At 42.4% G+C, this 22,481-nt stretch overlaps 2 protein-coding genes across 2 annotated transcripts; both read right to left on the reverse strand.

Annotated features, from left to right (window-relative positions):
* Window positions 1-4,673: 4,673 nt before the first annotated feature.
* pip4k2ca (phosphatidylinositol-5-phosphate 4-kinase, type II, gamma a) lies at window positions 4,674-13,053 on the reverse strand. The gene is made up of 10 exons (XM_061828247.1): window positions 12,594-13,053; window positions 10,455-10,552; window positions 10,281-10,377; window positions 8,739-8,888; window positions 7,804-7,950; window positions 7,045-7,083; window positions 6,831-6,944; window positions 6,357-6,621; window positions 5,341-5,444; window positions 4,674-5,257 (listed from the first exon to the last, which is right to left on the reverse strand). The coding sequence occupies exons 1-10, from the start codon at window positions 12,759-12,761 to the stop codon at window positions 5,177-5,179; spliced, it is 1,263 nt and encodes a 420-aa protein (XP_061684231.1). The 5' UTR covers window positions 12,762-13,053; the 3' UTR covers window positions 4,674-5,176.
* Window positions 13,054-15,468: 2,415 nt separating this feature from the next.
* Window positions 15,469-21,200, reverse strand: igfbp6b (insulin-like growth factor binding protein 6b). Its single transcript, XM_061828262.1, has 4 exons — window positions 20,864-21,200; window positions 20,226-20,260; window positions 19,546-19,665; window positions 15,469-16,445 (listed from the first exon to the last, which is right to left on the reverse strand). Exons 1-4 carry the CDS (start codon window positions 21,198-21,200, stop codon window positions 16,332-16,334), a joined length of 606 nt encoding a protein of 201 aa, XP_061684246.1. The 3' UTR covers window positions 15,469-16,331.
* Window positions 21,201-22,481: the final 1,281 nt, after the last annotated feature.

The raw sequence follows: 22,481 nt of genomic DNA on the forward strand, positions 1-22,481 counted from the left end.
ATTCCTTGTGTCAGCCAATCACAAGCCGCCATACCTACTTGCTCGCTATCCAGAACATTTAGCCTATCATGTGGATCACATGGCAATTGGCCGTGACAATATTCAGCCAAACCACAACGCTTGGCATCTCGGTGAACCTTAATTTTCACACAGTGGGCCTGGCAAATTTTTAGTTGTATTTGAGCTGTTGAGGGCCCTGTTCCAGTTTGGTGGCATCAGTATTTAGTCACGGTCACTTTTGGCAGATGAGGTGATTCTTTTGGCCTCCTCATGCAACAATCTTCACCGCTCGTTGGAGTGATTTTGCAGGCCACTGTGAAGTGGTTGGAATTAGAATGAGCCCCACCAAATCTGAAAAAGCTGGAGTGAAATCCTGATCCAAGAAGAGTAGTTCAAGTATCATGGGATCTCATTCATAAGTAAGGGAAGAATGGAGCTCTTGATCAACAGGCTGATTGATGTCTGCAGTTGTACGGACTCTGAATCGGTTTGTCATGGTGCAGAAGGACCTGAGCCAGAAGCCAAACCTCTTGACTAAGCAGTCGGTTTTTGTTCCCACTCTCACCTATCGTCGACCTGGAACTGGGTTGTGACGGAAATAACAAGATGACAGATATACTGTAACTGGATGCAATTAGTTTGTTCATTTTGAGTTTTCTTGTTCTAATAGCTTCATTTCTAGCTGTCAGGACTCTGAAAAGAAGCTCGGGCTTCTGGTTAGGATGCCCCTGGGACCCCACCCTGGTGAGGTGTTCCGGGCATGTTCACTGGTGAAGGTGGAAGCCCAAGAGACAACTCCAAGGCCTGCATCACGTCACGTGACCGCTGCATTGCCCCGCTCACACGTCCCAAAAAAGTTGCTGCGTGGGGAAAGCCAGAGAGCTCATCTCTTGTGATTGGCCAATTTAAGTCACATGCTGTGAAGACATGCTCCCTGCTCTTCCTGGATCCACACACCACCTGTACTGTTGCCTTCTCGATCGATTTTGCAGCATAATGTAACGTATCATCTGGCCATTTAGGTCCATTTGTTCAAGCATACGCGCTTCCACCGTCGCAATTGTTGTCGCTTTGTTCCTTATTACGGAAAGTAAAATGTGACCGGGAATGACCAAATGAGCTGAGGAAACCCCACCATGTGGTGTCCTAACCAATACCAGTCGTAGCGACACCACTGACGTGGAGAAGAACTGCAGAACTGAGCGCGTGGGTTGTGCTCGAATACCAAGGCAAACTACGTGCAGGAGAGCCGCAGTGATGTGCGTGTGTATAAAGAAGCCTTAAAAAGGTCACAGGAACGTTTACGTTGGCCAGGACCTGCACAGTGTAAGGGACGGTTCTGCAAACACGCTTCCCATCCCTTCTCAGAACGTAAACTGTAAGCAGGTTGGGACTTGCATGATGACCCTTCAGCTTCTCCACACATCCTGCCTGTGTGTGTGTGTGTGTGTGTGTGTGTGTGTGTGTGTGTGTGTGTGTGTGTTGTGTGTGTGTGTGTGTGTGTGTGTGTGTGTGTGTGTGTGATTTGAGACTTCCAATGGTCAGCATGTTCTGGCTTCTCTCATTTGACAGGAAGGAACTGGTCAGCAGAAATCGGTGTTCTGACACAAAAGAGACAAAGAAGTTCCTAACCTCCACAACGTCCTCCCCATCTCCAACTGCATGACAAACAACTCCAGGACATCTGACCGAACACTACTGACTAAAAGTTAAGGATTTGGAGCTTTCAGGTAAAAGTTTCAGGGTGAACCTAAAATGGACTTTTTAGCTGAACTTGTACGAACAGTATAACGATTGTTCAACGTTTCACTGCTTTTGCTCATGTTATTGCTATTTTTTTTTTTTTTTTTTTACAAGGAGCTGAATTTAAAAAAAAAAAAAAAAGAGGATTGTTTCAATGGCAATTTGAATTCAACCATGAAACGTCTCGGTCCTTTTATGGCTCAAACTTGTTGGGAATTTTTCCACTTAGATTCTTGTTCAAGAACACCAACTTCAACAAAAAGTACTGAAACACAAACAATTGGACATTTGAATTAAAAGTTCAAAACTAAAGCTCCAATTATGTTTACCTGTGAGGTGTGCATATTAGGTTCTTTCTGAGTTTTTCCACATTAAGTTCTGTTAGTTTTCACTGCCGTGAATGTTTGTGTTCTTATACTTGAATCCAACTGATAACTGCCTTTGAACAATATACTAGAAATGTCAAGTACGTTTTTCAACGGGTTGGCGTTGAGGAGGGTCTTACCCAGCTTGTCTGTGAAATCAAACTTCTATCCCTGTAAGGACGACTCTATCCCCGTAGATGGCGACATTGCATTGCTTTGGATTTGAAATGGGGGCAGCTTTTGAGGAGAAGATAATGATTAGGCAGTGAATCTCGGCATGCCGTGATGATGAGGGACAGATATGCCAACAGTCAGACAAGTTTAAGTGTAGCAGCTCCAGACTATGCGGCAGAGTGGCGCAAATACTAAGTGCGATAACCTCACACTTCCGACAACCGTGATTCAAATCCCAGTACCGCCTGCATGGTTTTTCCCCGGGCACTCCGGTTTCCTCCCACATCCCAAAAACATGCATTCACTGGAGACTCTAAATTGCCCTGGCTGGCAACCAGTTCAGGGTGTACCCCGCCTCCTGCCTGAAGATAGCTGGGAGATACTCCAGCACTCCTCCAACCCTTGTGTGGATAAGCAGCTCAGAAAATGGATGGATGGTTCTGGACTGAGCTTACTGGGACCAGGGGTTTTCAGAGTGGTAGTTTTAAATGCACATGCGTGCACTTCTAGTGTCTGAATTGCGTAGATCGACTGGTCAGTTGAGAGCTTCGCCTTTCAACTTCGCTCCTTCTTTATCCCAAAGGATCGGTTCAAAATCCGCATCACTTCAGACACTGCACCGATCCACCTGTCGAGCTCCCGCTCCATTCTTCCCTCACTCGTGAAAAAGACCCCAAGATACTCAAACTCCTCCACTTGTGGCAGGATTTCATCCTCGACCCGGAGAGGGCACGCCACCCTTTTCCGACTGATGAACACGGTCACAGATTTGGAGGCGGTGGTTCTCATCCCGGAGGCAAATCGCTCCAGTGAGCATTGGAGATCACAACTTGATGAAGCCAAAAGAACATCTGACAAGAGCAAAGATGTAATGCTGAGGCCACCAAACCGGACACTTTCCATGCCAAGGCTGTGCTTAGACATTCTGTCCATCAAAGTTATGACCTGAATCGATGACAAAGGGCAGCCTTGGTGGAGGCCCCCCATTTAATTTTACCAGAAAGAATGAACACAAGTGACGACTCAGACATTTTTTTGGGGGGTAAAATATATTTTGTCAAAATGCTGATATTCGGAATACAAAAATACAACAAGTGCAATCAAGTGGGAAGAGAAGACCTTCAACAGAAACATCGTCACTAAATCTCGAATATGACCAAATACCTACCAGGCATATTGTTATTTACCCACGAAACAACATTACACCATCTTCAATAAACTACCACTATGATATGCTTTAAATTCAAATAGCGTTAAATATTTAACTTAAGCAAACATGCTTCTTTATGCCTTTGACTAAGTATGTATGGCCGTCCTTTCAAACAAAACAGTCAAGGGCAAGTTTGCCGTGCCTCACGGTGGGTGAACATGTTACTCATTTGGCACTCTGTATGCGTTGGTTACTGTTGCCATAATTACACTGATAAAGTAACTTAGTTACTTTACTGATTACTTGATTTCAAAAGTAAGTTAGCAAAGTTACTTTTCAGTGACTTTCAGTAGCTGTTGAATGGCTGGAATATCAGTTATCCACAGTACACACAAAAAAAAACAACTTAGTACCCATTACTTAGTCATTTACGCCTCACAACTTTCAGAAGGGTGTCATCAACATGAAAAATTAACTTAAATGAGTTGAAGCCACATTAAATGAAGAACTTAGTGCAGACTTGATATGCCAGACACCTAAATATTAGAAACAAGCACACCATTTGCAGTGCGCTTCTTGAAAGACTACTGATGGATGGACAGACTGTAGCAACCCTGCCAATTGTGTGGGGGTCCAGTTTAAGTGTGCCAATCCCTTGTCACAGTGCACTGCGGGTGCACGCCGAGTTAGTTGACAGAATGTGCAGAAAACGTGCAACGCGTCACGTGACGTGCATGTATTAGTTGTGTATTTGAGTTATGGATAGTTTTTTAGTACTTTCTGAAAATTGGTCTTCACGTGAACGGTGATTGAATCAAGTGTCTTGGTGACTAACTTTTCAAGCACTTGAGTTTGCTCATAATAAATACAGTATCTGATGCCTATGCAAGAATAGCACATTTTAATCTCAAAAGCCTACCAAGCACCGGTTCTCATGAACAAAAAAACTTTGCCAAAAAAATCAAAGTAATGTGTTTGATTACTCATGACGTCACCTAACCACATTTTTTTAGGAACGACTTAACTTTGTTTATTTGGTAATGTGTTACTGGCTTCACTGGTGTTGGTAATTCCTCATGAATGTCGTTCAAGAAACTTTATTGAACATATATCTCAATTCAAGATGAAGACATTTCCATATTAATTTTCTTGTCGATCTACTCGTAAGAAAGCTCGTGCCATTTTCACGTCTGTCATGTGGTCTCCAAAATAGCTCATAAACCATCATGTAATTTATTAGAAAAAAAAAAAAAGAAAAAGTGAAGCTCCGCCTTCCTGGAATGTGCAATACATCAGCAAATTTTTGTAAAGTGGACTTCACTTTGTAGCGATTTAGCTGATGTGACGACAAGGTGGAGTTGCCACCAAACTCGAATCCCACTTGCAGCTGCACCACACAACAGCGCCCTCTTGTGACATGTGGACAAATTTCTAGAAGGGCCAATTTTGAAAAATTTCCTTTCAAATGTAAAGTATTTTTCAGTGGAAAGGTATTTTCATGGAAGAAACTCCATTGCCCACTTGTAGACTTGAAGACTGATCGAGGTAAATTACACCTCCAGATTTATTCCTTTCATAAGAACAGCAAAAGCGAATCTCGGAAAGAAATATATGATTATGAAGCACACTTTACTGGTCATCTAAACAATCCAAGCAGTCATTCTTCATGTCAACCAATAAAAAATATTGCCTTCGAACACACAGTTTGGTCAATGGTAAGAGAGTTCTGAGTTCTGTGTTCAGTTTATGCAAAAATGTTAGAAATGAAGTCCCGGAATCGTTTGGCATACTGCTCGGGGTGTACGGTGGAAATTTCAGCACCCGCCTGTGACAAAGAAGAAGAAGATCAGACCGTCAGGTCAGAGTCCAGCGAGCTCAAACCACAAAAGTCCCCAATGTCAAACTCACCCCGTGTTTGACAGTCTTGGCTGCGTGAGCAGCTTTCTTCTTGGTGTCGTACTGAGTGAGGACATCGATTAGGCCCATGAAGTAAACCTCCCTCTGAGGGGCGCCTGGTTTGAAAAAACAAACAAAACAAAAACAAACAAACAACCAAAAAAAAAAAAGCGCATCACAAGAATGATACATTTTCTGTGTGGAACATCTCCGTCTTGTTTGTGTCCTTTAGAGGTGCGCGTCCATCAAAATAATTTTTTTTCCCCCACGCGCAACATAAGTTAAAATGAGGCAGTGATATGGTGTAAGTATGACATCGCGCTTTGTGGATGGGGAGAAAAAAGGCGATAAATGGCACGGGGCGTGGAAAACCACCCCAACAGATTGCATAAATTTTTGAGACGAAGAAATTTAGAAAACATTCAAGCCCTCCCCCCCAATTCAAGATGAACGGCAACTGGGCATTTCTGGGTTTTAAGACAGCGAATCTCAGCTGTATAAATACAGTCTATAAATATACATGTAAATCATTTTGCAACAACACTTGCAATATTTATCATGCGAATGTGGTTGAAATAGAGAAGCTGGTGGTCAGTTCCCCAAAATAGTGAATGGACTCTCTCTCCCCGTCTCTTTTTTGTGCGTGTCCTGCTTGGCTGTTAGATCAAACAGGAGACTCTAACCACTTTACGCCAGAGGAGTTTTATTGTGCCACGGTGGAGTTTTTAAACTGCCATTTTGGTTCTTTGTATTCTGATGGATTTTATTGACAATATCAGTCAGACAGAAGAATGTTTTAAAGGGGTGGAAAAGAGTGGGGTGGGAGGAAGGATACTTTGAAAAGCTAACTAAATATAGGAAGGAAAGAATGAAAGACAGGATATTAGCTGTAAGAAAGATGAGGAAAGTTTATCATTTAATGGTTCACATTAGATTTGGGTGTTGTATGATAGAATGGAATCGCTCATAGATGCAGGCATGACAAAGACGACGTCCGAGTACAGCATGTCCACACAACAAGTGCTCACCCGGGCAGCTGGCGACGGCGTAGACGTCCACATAAGGGTCAAACTCCCCGGGCCCGAGAGGCTTGCAACAGGACATGTAACCGGCGATCCCCTCCGGAGACGTGCCGTAAGAGCCCGCGGTAGGGCCGGGGGCCGAGCCGTTCTCCGCCTCATGCTCGTCCTCGTTGGAAACTTCTTCACCTTCCTCCTCCTCCCTCTCTGCCCGGCCCGCATCGTGGATGCCCAACAGCAGGCTGTAGTCCATGATCTTCAGCTTCACCAGGAACTGAGGAGAGCAAGCATGTTTGATTTCTTATCAAAAGCAAAAGAATATGAAGTACTAAGGCCATCATAGGACATTAGATATTGGAAATAGGTGAATTTGCACATCGATGCTTACTCACTGGGGATTCTCTTAAATGATTCAGCTCTAGACAAGTCGTTCAAGAAATGGAGAGAGACAGTAAGGGTTTACTTTTCGAATGACCAGCTCACCTCCACATCCCGATTTAGTTTTTCCATGAACTTCTCCTTCTGCTCCTCTGTCACGTACACTTTTTGCATGTTGTTTCTGAAGTCCATGTCCTTGAAGGTGGGAAGCTCTTTACCCTGAATTGCATAATAGAAGCACCATTCAAATACTCCGTGGTCAAAACGAGGTCAGTGATGATGTGCAAAGCAACGCTCAAAAATTTGGGGAGGTTTTTACTCGCTCTTTGTCGCTTGCTTCTCGATCCACCAGAGAACCCTGCGGAGATAAAAATCAAAATCCACGTTTTAATGTCTTAAAGCCTGAGACGGGGATTACGTGTTGTCTCTATCGTCTTCTCTCTCTCCCCCATGGAGCAGTTTTTTTTAAAATAGCTATTGGCTATCAGATATTTACAGCTCTACGTCAAAGGGGAAAAAAAAAAAAAAAAGAAATACTACTACATAAAAAAAAAAAAACATTTTTGGATTCAGATATAATATGCAGGACGGCGACGCGGAATAAATGTCTTTTTCGGAGCTGATCAATTACATCACTGATCAGATAATGATGACAGAAATCGATGAGTTGATCAGCAAAAAATTACGAGCTGATCCGATCAGGCCTATCAAGTCGGTGTAAAGTATAATTAATAATAACAATACTATAGACTCATCTGTCTATGCAAGCAACATCTAGTGACGGCAGAACATTTAAATGCTCTTCCACTAGATGGCAGAATGTGCACTTAACCTGTGTATCCACCTATTGTCATTCATGCAACTCATTAAGAGCAAAGTGTTTAAATGGGCCTCGATATCAAACTAAATTGAGAGATCATCAAGATTTCAGTACATAAACAGTATTTTCAGTGACATTTTTGTTGGTAGCTGGTGTGCCTGAGCTATTTCTAAAGTACGCCACATGCCTCGACTGAATACAGGTTGGGTAAGACAATTTAAGACAGAACCTCAAGCAAGAAGCAAAGTTTTCCCTCACCTTCAGGTCGTACTTCCTGTGGACTACCATTCTGTGGCTGAACATGTTCCTCATGACAATCAAGTAGGTCTCTTCGCTCTCCACACTCACCCGGTACATTCCCAGGAACTGTGGGAGCAGGGTGCTCCCGTGACACTTCACGATGTGCTTGAGGGGTGTAGATAAAGGAATTCACATGAGGTAGACTCACAAATCCTTTTTTTTTTTTTTTTTTTTTTAAATCCTCAGAATGAAATGGTACTTATGCTGTGCTTAATGGTGGACTTAACAGTCCCCCCCCCAAAAAAAAATAAATAAAATAAAATGTTTTTATCCTATGTATAAAACAGTAGAATGCTGCTAGAGTATCTCAATAGGGTTGAGGTCAGGACTTTGACTGAGCCACTCCTGAACATGCAGTTTCTTCTTCTGAAGCCATTGTCTTGTTGATTTGAGTCAGTGTTTTGGATCATTGTCCTGTTACAACACGTACCTTCTTTTAAGCTTTACCTAACCCACCTAACCGAGCCTCAAGTTCTCTCCAGTTCAGGTTGAGCTCTTACACACATTATTGGAAGTCAGCAGCTGACAAGATGTTTCACTGTCTTTTAATTTCATAATTGATGGCAGAGCCAGAGCCAACTCTTTCTTTTGACACAAAAGCAAAAACACCGTTTTACAAAAGTCCACTTAAACAAACAAAACAAAAATCCTGAATAATATTTACTACTACATCTATAAATTTGGGGAACGTGGTTGTGAATACATTCCTGTAATCCTTGTGAGGAAAATCGGTTTGGATAATGGACGGAAAGTTGTGAATGGTTGAGCACTGATTAGAGACGTCCCGGGTTACGGCCCTACACGCCGTGGACTGGAAGTCCAGTAAATATCAGATTTAAGACAAACCAAACTTTTATTACCATTCGGTACAAGCTTGTCTCATTCAGACTCACTTGGTGATACTCTGACAGGATGCTGTGCATGTCCGCCACATCCTCGCTGGAGATTTGCTTGACGATCAGAGTGCGGTCGTAGGAGTTGAGGAGCAGCCCCTCTCCTTGCTCGTTGACACTCCTCGTCGGGGGACTGCGGGTCAATGACACCTTGGCAGTTCGGTGATAAAGAGAACCAGTCAGACCTTCATTTGTGTTTTCACCCGTAGATAAATACACAGACACCTGGTGGCGGATCAGCCTTTTGGATGCTTTTGTAGACATACTTGCTGAATAAAGAGAGCTCGTGCACGTGATGCCACCATTTTCACGGCGCCATATTGCCAGTCAAACAGAGCTGCTCGACATTGTGGGAGACATTGAACCGTAGCACAATACTTACAATACCTGAGACCTGTTGTGTTGTTGGTTGTCACAACAGACGAGACAGATATTCAAAGAGATCATTCTATGGAATTTCAGCTGAAAGACCAGGAAATATCAATGGACTTTGGCAATTAACCATGATGGATGGTGCCCAACCAAAATACACACACGCCTGTGTAGCGATCGCTTCATTTCAGGTAGGAATTATTCTTCTCAAAAATGTTTTTCTTTTCGATCATAGTTAATGAATGAGAGTTTGTGTAAAACCAGGGGTCATTTATTTAAATATAATAATAAATAGGTATTTGTATTGAATACTAGCTGAAAAGATCGATGGATTCCGGCAAAGGTTAACGTGCGGCCAAATACACTTTCACGTTCACAAGCCGTGAAAACCATCACTATGTGGGATTTATTCTTGATTGAGAACAGATCCAGCAACAAAGTATTTGTATGCATCCAGACTTTTATACGCTTTCAAACTTCTCCATGTAAATCTCGACGACCCATGTGTGGATCCAGTTGTCCAAAACAAGCGGAAGCGAATTAACAGTCCAATTTCTTGTCGGCGAAAACATCGACTTTGCCATTAAACACGGGTCCTCTATGCTGAGTTTATCTCATTTTTCCACGTACCGTAGTTTATTTTTACCTTCTAAATATCTGACAGTATCGGACAAGACCCTGGGCGTCGGGCTACAAGACAGATTTTCGTGTCGTCTCCAACCGACTTAGCATTGAGCGTTGCTTAGCTTGACCGGCAATATGGCGAGGTAAACAAAAGTCACGTGATTTTATGACGTAGGTGCACGAGCTCTATACATTATCTTAAAATTCGAGAGCGTATTTCTGCCAGTTATCCCATCCGTCAAGCAGATAAAAAAAATGCGTGTTGGTTTATCAAACAACCCTAACCCATAATACAATAACAAAGGGGATTGGGGTATGGCCCAGGAGGTAATGGCTGCCTCGGGTTATCCAGTCTAAGTGCTGAGTAATTGGGCATAGGTTGGAGCCAGAGGATGTTGTATCCCAATGCATTACATTACTAGTCACTATATCAGTGTTATTTTTTTTTTTCCTGGCAAACCGGAATGCCAATTCAAGTCACCATTGTTTTGTTCAAAGCCCGACTAGTCAGAGACGTGGAAGGAAACAAAAGGCGCTGTCACCTACCTGATAGTCCAAATCTTCTATACCGAAGCGCTCCCTTAGATTTCTAAAGACTTGAGGACAATACTCCTTGAATTTAAAATGTCCAGGAAGATTTTCTCTGTCCCAAAAGAGGTACGGATTTGAATGTCATTTAGCGACACTGCAAAGCACACTGCCCCCACTCATATGGCTTACTTGTTGAAGAGATGGTTGTTAACCTTGATTTTCGTGTTGGCCTTGAAGTCATCAGGGAGCAACATGACAGGTACCGGAACCTGGTTGAGATCATTAATCTGCCGAAAACAAAAACTTTTTGTAAATCAGACAAAAACGTGACTTACTTGAAATAAACATAGTCAAGTTTGGGATTTTAACTTGTTAGCATTTTTACCACTCTGAGAACTTTGTTATTTACAAATGAGTAATGTAGTATCTGATAGTAAAGCCAGGCTACAATTATAGTTTATTGTTCGTGACACTTCGGTTTATGTCTATTAGCGACACGTGGAAATTTCGGCCGTGAGAAGAAAAAGCCCAAAAGTGCATTTTTGGTCTTGGACAGAAGGAGGCCGTTTGGGGTTTTTTCCTGCAAAAGGACCAACACAACCATTCATGTAAAAGAGGGGCCTCCAACTCAATTTACCTCAGGGCCGCTGGAGGCAGAATCCGCCTATGCCTGGCTCACAGATGCACAATTTAAATTTTAATTAAAAAAAAAAAATATATATATATATATTATCAAACATATTTCTTTTGTATTTTTAACACAAACTAAAATAAGCAAGGATGCTGGTGTAAAAGAGTTGTGCACAAAAGTATTAGTAAAACTCTACATAGCAACACTGCTGTAAATTTTACTCAATGAAAAATGTTTCACTGCTTGAATCAATGTCATCCCCCCTAGAGCCATATACCTCACCGTGATCGTAGGTTTGTCAGCTCCGCACACAACACTGTGAAAGTGCCCTTCATTACAAACTCGCAGGCCGCACTAACAAATTTTCATATTAAGGTGGGGGTCACAAAATATCGTCTCGCAGGCCGCAAATGGCTCTCGGGCTGCCAGTTTGAGACCACTTATCTAAGGGGAAAGAATGAATCCGGCCATGTATCATGAGATTTTGAGTGAGAAACTCTTTCCATCAAAAAGGGCTTTCAAGACGTAACAGGCTTAATGTATTTAAACGCAAATAAATGAACAATTACTGTAATTTACTTTTGAGAAGCAATTAGGTACATAAGTAAATCCAGCAAATTAACTTTTTATTTTTACCCTGTTTTTATGTATGCACTGAACCAGGAGAAGCTCTCCAATTCTATTGTACGGTTTTATTTAATGACAATAAATGGCATTCAAATTCAAAAGTCATTTTAATAGAAACATTGCTCCATCTTGTGATTGGAGGGGGCTTACAACTTCAGCTCTCACTTACTTACAACCCCATCCTTTCATTCATTCATTCCAAAGAAATTCACTAATTTTGCCTTCAACACACAGTACAGTCTCCTTGACACCAGAACCGCTTTCCAACTAAACGGAATATCAAAGAAGGAGTTACCACCAAGTGACTCTGGTGGATGGACAACAGTCTCTGGGCTAGGTGGCTTAATGGCTCTCCCAAAAGAATGATACCATACAAAGTGTGAGGCCTGCTGATAAATTGGAGTATAAATACTTGAATCCTCCACACAAACTCTGGCTGGTGTGTCCAAAGATAAGCACAAAAAGCCAGGTAACATCCATTCCACGTTCCGAAAAAGATTAAACAATTACAATTTTATTTCTTAATATTCATCCATTAATACAAAAGAAGCCTTTGTTTCAAATTGACATTACATAAAATGCTAACACATTTGTTGAGATTCAGGTAATGGGGTGAGTAAACAAGATATCATGCTTAAAACTCAAGATGAAAATCTGTGACCTCAGGATCAGGTCATCAACTCTCAAAATTGTTGGTTATTTTGGCACATGTCGATTCATTGATTAAATCGTGAAATACTGTAGTAAGATAAGGAGAAAATTCAAACATTATCTTTTTATGTAAAAACAAACAAAAAAAGAAGTTATTTAAAGCTATAGTTGGACTACTGTAAACCCCGCCACTGGCATTCATGTTGGAAATGTGTTTTCACAAAATACCGTCTTGCAAAAAAAAATAAATAAATAAAAAAAAAAAAAAAAAAAAAAAAAGGATAAGGTACTCAATCAGTGGTGAGCAAGATGAAGTCAGTGTCCGACCGACCAGTGCTTGATTGGAGCACCTGCTAACGTCCAAGCTAATGACGCAGAGACGTTAGCATGCTTGCTTCGTGGCCTTCCGGGTGACTCACCGAGTGATTGACGCCCCACATGAACACGCTGAGGACAGGCTCGCTGGCTCGAAACACTTTCACCTTCTGTTGAACGAAGTGTTTCTTTTTCGTCTTGGTCTTGGGCGCAAGCACCACCATGGGACTACCACTCGAGGACGTGGCTGCGGAGTTGCCAAGCGAAGCCATGGCCGCAGCACCAGCAGACACTCGGTCCGTCCGTCTGTCCGCACACGCTTCTCGGTTCTACCCCGCCCGGAGCCGAACCGTTGCTCAGCTAACCGAGCGAATGTCCCCGATGCGACGACGAACAAAGGTCAACCGTCGAGCTCCGAATGTGATAACCGTACGAGCACAACTTCACTACCTAAGTGACTCATTCGTCGAGTTGAAATATACATAGACCCCCGATCTGTGGCGAAATTGTACGTCAATAGGCCGCCATATTCGATGTGGCTCGGCTCGCCTATTTAATCCATCTACAAACCCTTTCATCCATCAGTTTTTTGTACTATTTAACAATAGAATGAAACCGTGAATGCGGTCGCAAAGAAATAACTTGTCCACCGATAAGTGTGTTTCAGGTTAATCTTCAGAATCAAATATGATTATGAATGTGGAAAAGATACAATTACAATATTATGAAGGTCTTTTCCTCCCATTACATATATATGTGTCAATGTATATTTTAAACCTTCCTGGGCATACTGCAAATGTTTAATTATATTCATGTCTCTTAGGATTCGAAACATCCCAAGTATTTAGATTTATCGTATCATTTCCCATAATAATGTGTGTATTATTTACTATGGTTTTTGCCCTGACCGGAATTCAGTGCCCGTTGACCATGGCGAACCAAAGTTGGATGCAGAGTGCAAAGTCTAGTTTGTATTCTACGTCATGCACTTGAAGGAGGTTGGGGAGGGGGGGGGTGTCCCCCTCTATGTCACGTGATCAAAAACAAAGGTGCCGTTTGTGGGAAGAGGAACTTTCGGTACTGTGTACTGTCACAGCTACTTTGACATTCAATTTGTCCAACTGAATTTTAAATGATAAAACTCAATGTGAAAATATATAATTTGATAGGTCATCATGGTTAAAAAAATGATTGCATTAAACGTTCAGGTTTATTGGACTTAAGATCAAAACTAATTAGATTCAGATTACAGTTATTGAATGCAGTGTATGAATTAAACAAGACTAATTAAAACTGTTTTTCAAATTCGATTTTTGAATGCAATTATTTATCTAGAACATCAAATAGAAATGATTCAAAAGGGGTGGCACTGCGGCCAAAGCAGTTCTGAGGTTACAGGTTCAAACCCGGCCTGGCCGATATCGAGCTTGCACCTTCTCTCTGTGCACGTGTGGCTTTTTCCCGGGTACTCTGGTTTCCTCCCATATCCCCAAAACATGCACGCTATCTTCAGTGAGGACTGTAAATTTACCGTAGGTGTGAATGTAGTGTGAATGCTTGTCTGTTTCTATGTGCTCTGTGACTGGCTGGTTCAGGGTGTACCCTACCTGGCCTCTACCCCGTAGTCTGATGGGTTAGGCACCAACACACCTGCAACCCTCATGAATACAAGTGGTCTGGAAAATCGATAGATGGGTGAATCCAGACATCTATCAATCCATTATTTTTTTTAAATGCTTATTCTGCTGCCCATCTCTTATGAATTGGGCATGAGGTGGAGTACGCCCCAAACTGGTTTCCAATCAGAGCTCACATAGAAACAGACAGCCCCTCGTACTCACCTTCACACCTTCGGCCAATTTACAGTCTTCAGAAAAAAGCTACGCTGGCACGGGGTGAACATGCAAACTCGGATCTGAACTGTGGGGATGCTAAACAGTCATCCACTATGCTGCCTACTTTCAGATGTGTTATTTAAATAATATATATAATAATGTACAGTAGCTTGCAATCATTAAATATACTTTTCAGGGTTTTGATGAATACTTAGGCCTGACGATGGTTCTGTATTTTAATGTCAGTCACTTGGAGGTACTTGGAGGAATAAGTGTATTTCTTTTTGTATTTTTTGAGTGTGTAAAACATGCAAAATACTGATCTACACTACTGAAGAAAGTGAATATTTGCAGTAAAAGAAAAAAAAACGAGAGGACTTCAATATCCTTTAGGATTCATTGGAAATAATTGTGTTTGCCCTTTTGGCCTAAAAGATTTGCTCACCCAATGTTTCGGATGTGACAAGTGCCATTGGAGCAATGTTTTGACTTTGGGTGAATGAAGCTCATCAGTGGACTTTCTCCATTCAGGATTTCTGTCAAGTCTGGAAGGAGCAAGCACACCATAGACAAGCAGCCTAAAAAAAAAAAAAAAAAAGATTGGAATCCTTCTTACCGTGCTTGTCCTTCCCTTCTGCAGCAGCACCTTTTTGTTTCGTTACGCTTGGACGGATAGGGTAACGACACAGCGTTACCGTGGAAACAGGCATGTGTCAAAGATGAGAAATAATTCTTAACGTGTTGCGTATGATTAGCATGGCACACATATATGTATGTCCTGGTTTGTGTTTTTTGTCTCCCAGCTGCAAACTGTGGCTGTGAATCAGGAAGCAAGAACCCACTCACTGCGCAAACTCCTATTAATATAAGTTTTATTTGTTGATGTATTCATCATTGTTTTATGTTCTTTGTGTGCAAACATCCATCACAGTAGCACATTGATACAACAAGAAATTGATAAATTGTAATTCCACTTAACACAGAATTTTGAGCATTTTTGGCAAGACTTGTTTTTTGGTCTTGCTTTTCCAATCAGAAGTACAGTACAGTATCAGTAAGGACAGAACATAACAGTATCATGGACATTGTCAAAGCATCAATAAAAAAAAAGTAAAGAAAATATGATGTACAAGGGCTAAATTGAGCTCTGATGACCTTTTTTTTTCCTGAACGGTGCCATGAAAGCATTAGAATTCCACCAACATGAAACAAAATAATCTGTCCGAAAATAGGTTATAGCTAACAATATAAAAATACATGGTATTATACTGTAGTTCCTTAAATAAAGCAATAATTCATATATAAAATATATTGAGGTGTATAAAAATATACGTTAAGACTTTTTGAAAATAACAAGAGCTGTACGCTTTTTGTCTGCTGCTTGACAACGCACAAAAGTTCAACATTTGTACAAACAATCAACCCACAAGCAGTCACCACACCGAGTTGACGAAGAAAGTGTCCTGGTTGGATTTCATTAGACCATTTTTTTTTTTTTTTTTTTTTTGCCTAGACACAACATACACAAATATATCAGGTTGTAAGCCTAAAGCAGAACGCAGTCACGGAACTCCAAAATAAATGATAGCAGTTTATCTTTGGAGAGAGGGAGACTGAGAGGATGGTGAGGGAGACACACTTGTCAAGCATCGCGTCACATCACCTGCATTTCACCCCGCTCGGATCGGAACTAACGTTGGCAGCCTCCGACGAAAAACAGAAACGGACCGTAATGCGACAGCCGAGACAAGATCGCGGCAGGGAAGAGACAGACCCTCTCCTCGCTCGCGTCCTCGTCTAGGGACGATAGTCGAACATCAGCGCGGATGTTCTCACCCCTGTGTGTCTTTCTTCACGACTGACAGAAGTGTTTTTTCCCTGCTACCTCCTGTCCGGGCGGTGCCGAACCAGCTAGTCTGGCCCACGGTAACTCTCCCGTCGTCTCCCCGAGCACCTCTCCTTCCCTCCTCGTCATCCAGGCGCAGAACCAGAGCAGGGGCCGGGCTCTCACTCCGCGTCGCACGGTAGGACGCCGTCCTCGCCGCCGCGGGAGGGCGCCGGTGTGCCAAGCTCATCCACGCACCAGCAGTGACCGCGCCGCGTGCCTTTGGAAGAGCGGCACTAAGAGGACGGGGACGGGCCGAGAGACGCAGAGAAAATGGCGTTGGATCAAAAGGCAATAGTGATCGTGTAACAGCAGAGCGGACCGCGACTCAACTAGCCCCAATCAATAGACTCATGAGTAGACCCCAGTCCTGTTTTTCTTCATGCATCTAGGCAATATTTTGAGAAACCATTCTTCCGCCCATCATCTATGGAGTCATTCAGTGATTGGATAACTTTATTTTTCATTCAAGTTTATTGCAAAATATTTTGGCTCAATTACTGATGATGGTGGTAGTTTAATTTGGATTGTTTAGTGATTAAACAAAACAGTAATTGATTGCGACATGAGCAGGAGTTCTTGGCTACGGATTCATGCTAAGGACAACCAGTTTCAGACACACTTCTGAGGCTGGGTCAGATTCGATCATTATTTTTGCAGTAAATTCAACAAATTTTTTTTCTATGAGTCAATAATGATTCAGTTCCTGCTTCTGTCTGGAACACCCATCAGAAAATCGGGAAAAATGTAGCTGATTGTTTTCCAAAGAACTACAGAAATCAGAAAATATTTACTGTCAAGTGGCTTAAATTCTAAGAATTTTCACAATTTTTGGTTAATGCCTTGAAACGATTAATCAATTCCCAATATGGTTTTGCAATAATATGGTAATCGATTCATTGTTGCGCCTCTACATGGCACTTTTCCCGCGGAAAAAATGAGTGACATGATCGAATGCAAATGATCCGGACAATTGCCAGCAAATTCCAGTTTGCAACTCTCAACCACACACCAGGCAATTGACCCCCGTACCTTGCACTGACACGGTACCATAGAATAACTGGCAACCCTAGTGTTCTGATCTGGAAAACTAATCTTTTGACCACCCTACACGCCAGATTGAGTTTATAATTTTTTGAAACCCAAACAACGTGACCTGATTGTCAAGAAAGAAGTGGATTGATTAACCTTGTCATTGGAGCTACATTAGAGTCAGACAATGAGAGCAAACGGGCGACAAATCAAGAAGTGCGTATTGGAAAGGCAGTTGGCTCTTTTCATTGAATACGCTCATGCATTTCTTCTCCTGAACCTTGTGGAAAGCCTTCCCAGAAGAGTTTGAGCTGTTTGAAGTGTGGCGGGTGGACCAACGTCATATTAAGCCCAATTGATGAAAGGGGATGTCACTTCAGATCATATATGAGTCAAGATAGATAAGCCAATTGGTACAGCAATAGACTGTACCACACTATCATGCCAAATCAATTCCAGCTCTAAAATCCATTTTGAAACATTTTGGAAAATAGAAATATTTTTTTCATTGAAAACATTTGATATTTAAACAAAATGTTAATGTGCTACAGTGTTAAACATGTTCTATCTTTGAATGAATATATCTGAACACTTAGAAAATCACAATGTTCCACGGGTGTTCCTTGGGGGCTACCTGGTACTTGTTTCCACCATGTTTGTCATCCCTGCTTCAGTGCCACCAAAAAAAAAGTAATTTACAATTAATCTTGTCGCCTGTTTTGGAGAAGACTGTTTAACAAGAGACTTTGAAGCAACACTTCCAGTACCCACACTGGCACCCGCCCCCCCCTGAATTTGTATCGTCAATAAAACTAAACTGTCTCCTTTTCTTCCTGGTGTCATTCATTTCCTTATCAGAGCATTTGTCGCATGTCGAGCCCTCTCTTCATGTATATGCACCCCCCACCCCTCCGCTGAGCTGTGAAGGAGAAACCTATTGCCAAGCTAATTACCAGTACTGTAATGGGTAGTCTTGCAGTAATTGAAACCTGATGCAGTGGCGATTAGCATTTTTTGTTTGTGAGAATTATTTTCACCCCAAAAATATTTTTTTTGATGGCACTTATGAGTTTGAATTTCTGGAAGATTTTTGCTGTTCATGGGTTAGGGTTCGGTCCCAGTCCCTATCACCTGCAAAAGCTTGTTTGCATTTCAATGACAGCAACTTTTCACACTTTGCTTTTGAGCTACAGATGCATATTAAATTTAAACTCTCATTTAAAGCATTAACTTGTGACTAATCCCCCCAAAATATTGCATTAATCATGTGTTACCTCTGTTTAGTTACACAATTTGTTTTGACCACACACAATCCCTTACCTTAATTGTGCAAGCCTTCATTTGGGGTATGTTCTTCAAGTGCTAGAAGGCTATTTTAGTGACTGATTTGATACAACTGCTGAAAGTCAGATCGCTATCTATCAGCACACGAATGTTTCAGATTTGGTCTTTGGTTTTTAAGATCCCATATTTGGGCTATTTTGATCTTGCTACAAACTTAGTATAAAAGTGTCAATTACATTTAAAAAAACATCTTGGTTTCGTCACTGGAGTGTCCAGAAAAGGCCCTTCTGACAGCTACTTCTGTTTGACCCATTGCTGTATCCACTTTGTCCGTATTTTGCTTTACCATCCCATTTCCTATCATTGGTTTCCTCCGTGTTGTGAGAGCACACATTTGTTATGTTGACAGCCCTGGCTCTCAAAGCGGAGAGGTCGGCGGAACTCTTTGCTGGTGATGTGGATAAGCTCGAGAAATTCCAATGAGCTCATTTTAGGCCTCTCGGCAGAAAAAACATCTGGAACTCGGCATGCGTGGACTATTTGAATTCATATTTCACATTTACTGAGGCACCACATAAACAATATAACATACCAAATATGAGCAAAAAGTTGGTTTGGTAAAATATGGTACCTTTAAAGAGAGTGACTCCAGGAATTTACTAACTGAAATCCTCTCTTCACCTTGGTTATGTTGCAGTTTAATTGAAGGAAATTCAGTTTCATCTACTTATTTGTTTTAGATCGTGACACAACACCTTGATTGAACTAGAATCATCTGTAGACACTGCTACATGTAACTGTCATCTGCATAGCTAAAATATTCAAAATTAAAGTTCTGAAGAATTTGACCCAAGGGTAGCATATCCAAGCAGAACAGAAGGGGTCCAGGAGCTGACCCTTGAGCGACCCCAAGGATAATTTTATTTAATCCCACATAGTGTGTCACAAAGATGGCAAAAAGACTGTTTTCATGCTCCAAAATTTGCAGCATTCAAAACAATTCTAGATTCCAGCTTTTACCTGCTTTTTTCTGTAGAACCCCCGGGTGTCACAGTTTGGTACATAAATGTCATGGTCAGACTGGATAATGGTCAGCTGCAAACCTCTCAGGACACTGTTGAGCAGTTTGCGACATGGTGCCTGAGAAACACAATGTAAAGTGAGACTCCAAAGCTAGGGAGAGCTGCTCCATGGCATCAGTCACATTTTCACAGTGTTACCGTCAGAAGCAGGGAATATATGTTTCGACGGCACATATCCTATTACGTTATATAACTGTATTGTTACGCAATGCTTCAGTTTTCTTTTTTTTTTTTTTTTCAGGTTACTGTTTTGGAGGCTCCTTGTGACACTTTGTCACAACAGATTAAGTGATCAGTAAATCCGGATGATTTATATTCCTTCAAAAAAAAAAAACTATCACGTAAACCTATAATCATTCCGTGCAGCCTTGGAACTTTCCTGATTGTCATCGTGCTCAATGACTTCTGCCGCATAGCAGCACACACATCATGCACCATAATGCCATGTGTGAATGGGTGACACTGCAACACACACAGCAAAGCTGTCTAATAATCCTTCTTAAACAAACTCACTAGACGTCTATAACCTATTTAGCAGTTCAACCTAGTCAGGCATCATTCAGATGACCGCGTATCACCTTCACTTGTCACAGATTTGAGTAGAATAAGAGAACTTACTTTTTCAATGTCACCGCTGTGTGAAGGATGAGGTCCTGAGAGAAAAGGATACACCGATACAGTATTAGGCTGTGATGTGAAAGCATCTGCCTCGTTCACATCAAACAGCAGGAACAGTCTGTGTATGCACAAAACAAATCAAACGGTTGCCCAGATAATATGGATGTTTGATCAGTGGGTGGTGAGAAACATTGTTTCCACTGATGCCTTCCTTTTTCTCATGACAGTGTCTCTTGTTTAACGGTAGACCACTGCAATAAAATGCTCATTGATGAGGATGTAGCTGACTCTTTCACATTCACGATGAACACCCTAAAAGTCTCGTACATGCGGCTCATCTGAAATTTTTGGACGTAACAGCAACTTGCTAACATACATGACTAAATTTGAGTCTTTTGCAAGGGGTAGCAAATGACTGCAGAGGATGTGAGACCCTCTTGTGATGCGTACTGCTTGCAATGCCGTACTGTACACTAATTGGCCTTTCATTTTGCACGGCATCACGGGGTTTACAGAAACCTGCGACACGCAGTTGAAGCCTTCCCGCAGAGTCCAGTTGCATGCACGCGTGCGTTAGGAAATGCATAGGTCATGTATAAAGGATGAAATCAAACTGGAGACACCAGCACGTATCTTACCTGTCGGGTGGGGCCTCTCAGTGGGACTGGTCCTGCTGTGCTTGACACAAACGCCCCTGCCCTGCAAAAGAGCCTGAAGGGGGCTGTGCTCCCGCAGCGGGGGCACACAGCGGAGCCCCTTGGCACAGCTCAGGGTGTACACACCACAGGGCTCTCCCCGGGCCAACGCTGATGTGCCGCCTGCAACATTGTGCTCCCTGGGGGGCCTTCCTGCTCTTGACGGATCCCTGCAACTAGGACAGACCTTGAAGGGCCCCAAACGGTTCGCCCCTGTCCATGATCCACACTGAACAATTAGCAGTAAGACAATGCTAGTGAAGTGACAAAGCAGAGGCATTTCTCAAATTCTACACGCTTACAGGTGAATGTGGTTGAAGCTACGCCAGCCCTCTCCTGTCTCTCCCTTTCCTCACCCGCCCTCCCGCTTCTAAGATAGCTATCTTTGGCGCTTTACTGGCTGAGTCTCCTGCAGTGTCAGAGGAGACAAACGCAGCTCGAAGGAGACACGGCACAGCACCGGCTTCTAAAGATCTGAAAGGCGGTGAGAGAGAGAGAGAGGAGAGAGAGAGAGAGGAGAGAGAGAGAGAGAGAGAGAGAGAGAGAGCGTGAGGGAGAGAGAGAGAGATTGAGAGCAAGGAGCAAGTGCAGCTATGACACTTTCAGGGGCTGGGACTCACAGAGGGAGGGAGAGAGAGAGAGAGAGAAAGAGAGAGAAAAAGAGACTAAAAGAAGGACAGAGGTGGTGGGGAGGGATAGAGGAAGAGGAGGGGGGGGTGTTGTCCCTTTCACAAATGATTCAAATACCCACACATGCAATATTTTTCTTATCTCTAGCAAGTAGACCTCCTAATCCATAATGTACACTCTCCCGGAAGAATACTTACCATGGTAACAAATATGATACCGGCGCCACTGCACAGCTGCCTTATAATTCCATGTGAGAGAGAACATTGCCTATGCCATCATTTTGAAAAAGGACGAATAGCAAAATAGGTCAATTGTAACAGAGAACAAAATTTGGCACGCAAAAGTCAGTGCTGATCCAGCTATTTGACATGTAAAATGCCGCTTGAAATTAAGTCATCATGTGGATTCTTCATGAAGGGGGGCTCCCACTTCTGACTGCACATTAATGACAATCCGCTGCCTAAAAATAGCCAAAACCTTTTGAGAAATGCGGATCACGGCTGCCACCTTCACCTTTCTCCTTGAAATGCCAGCACGGAACATGGGCTAGCTGCGTCTGGCCCCGACATCGTCACGCTTGCGTCATCTCGTGCCGGCTGTCCCCGACGTCGTCATGCTTGCATCATCTCTGTGCTAGAGAACGTCAAGCCGGAACATTTGTCCCTGAGCAAATTAAGTTCATTCTGTCATTCTGTAAAGGTGACGATCCTACTATGAGGCTTTTAGTCGGCCTCGTTTACACGGAACCTTCAAAAGAGCATAATGTACAGCGGTGCCCTTAAGATATGAGGGACTCAACTGAACAGTCTTTCAAGATGTGAGCCATTGTTTTTGCTCTGACTTGCAAACACAGGCTTAACATAAGAGCACAGCGTGGTGGCACAATTTAAAGCCCGACTCACTTCTTGCTCTGCAACAGTTTGGCAAATGG

The sequence above is a fragment of the Syngnathoides biaculeatus genome, chromosome 2, assembly GCF_019802595.1.
Source record: "Syngnathoides biaculeatus isolate LvHL_M chromosome 2, ASM1980259v1, whole genome shotgun sequence".
Classification (NCBI taxonomy): Eukaryota; Metazoa; Chordata; class Actinopteri; order Syngnathiformes; family Syngnathidae; genus Syngnathoides; species Syngnathoides biaculeatus.

Bases quoted from the DNA above. Each gene is read 5' to 3' on its own strand.
- pip4k2ca (XM_061828247.1), bottom strand. From the start codon at position 12,761: ATGGCTTCGCTTGGCAACTCCGCAGCCACGTCCTCGAGTGGTAGTCCC. The intron at 10,553-12,593 runs GTGAGTCACCCG...TGTTTTCGGCAG, and splicing joins TGTGGGGCGTCAATCACTCG to ATTAATGATCTCAACCAGGT. The intron at 6,622-6,830 runs GTGAGCTGGTCA...TGCTCTCCTCAG, and splicing joins AACTAAATCGGGATGTGGAG to TTCCTGGTGAAGCTGAAGAT.
- igfbp6b (XM_061828262.1), bottom strand. From the start codon at position 21,200: ATGCCTCTGCTTTGTCACTTCACTAGCATTGTCTTACTGCTAATTGTT. The intron at 20,261-20,863 runs GTAAGATACGTG...CTTTTCTCTCAG, and splicing joins TGAGAGGCCCCACCCGACAG to GACCTCATCCTTCACACAGC. The intron at 16,446-19,545 runs GTAAAAGCTGGA...CCGTCCTCTTAG, and splicing joins GGTTCTACAGAAAAAAGCAG to TGCCGCTCTTCCAAAGGCAC.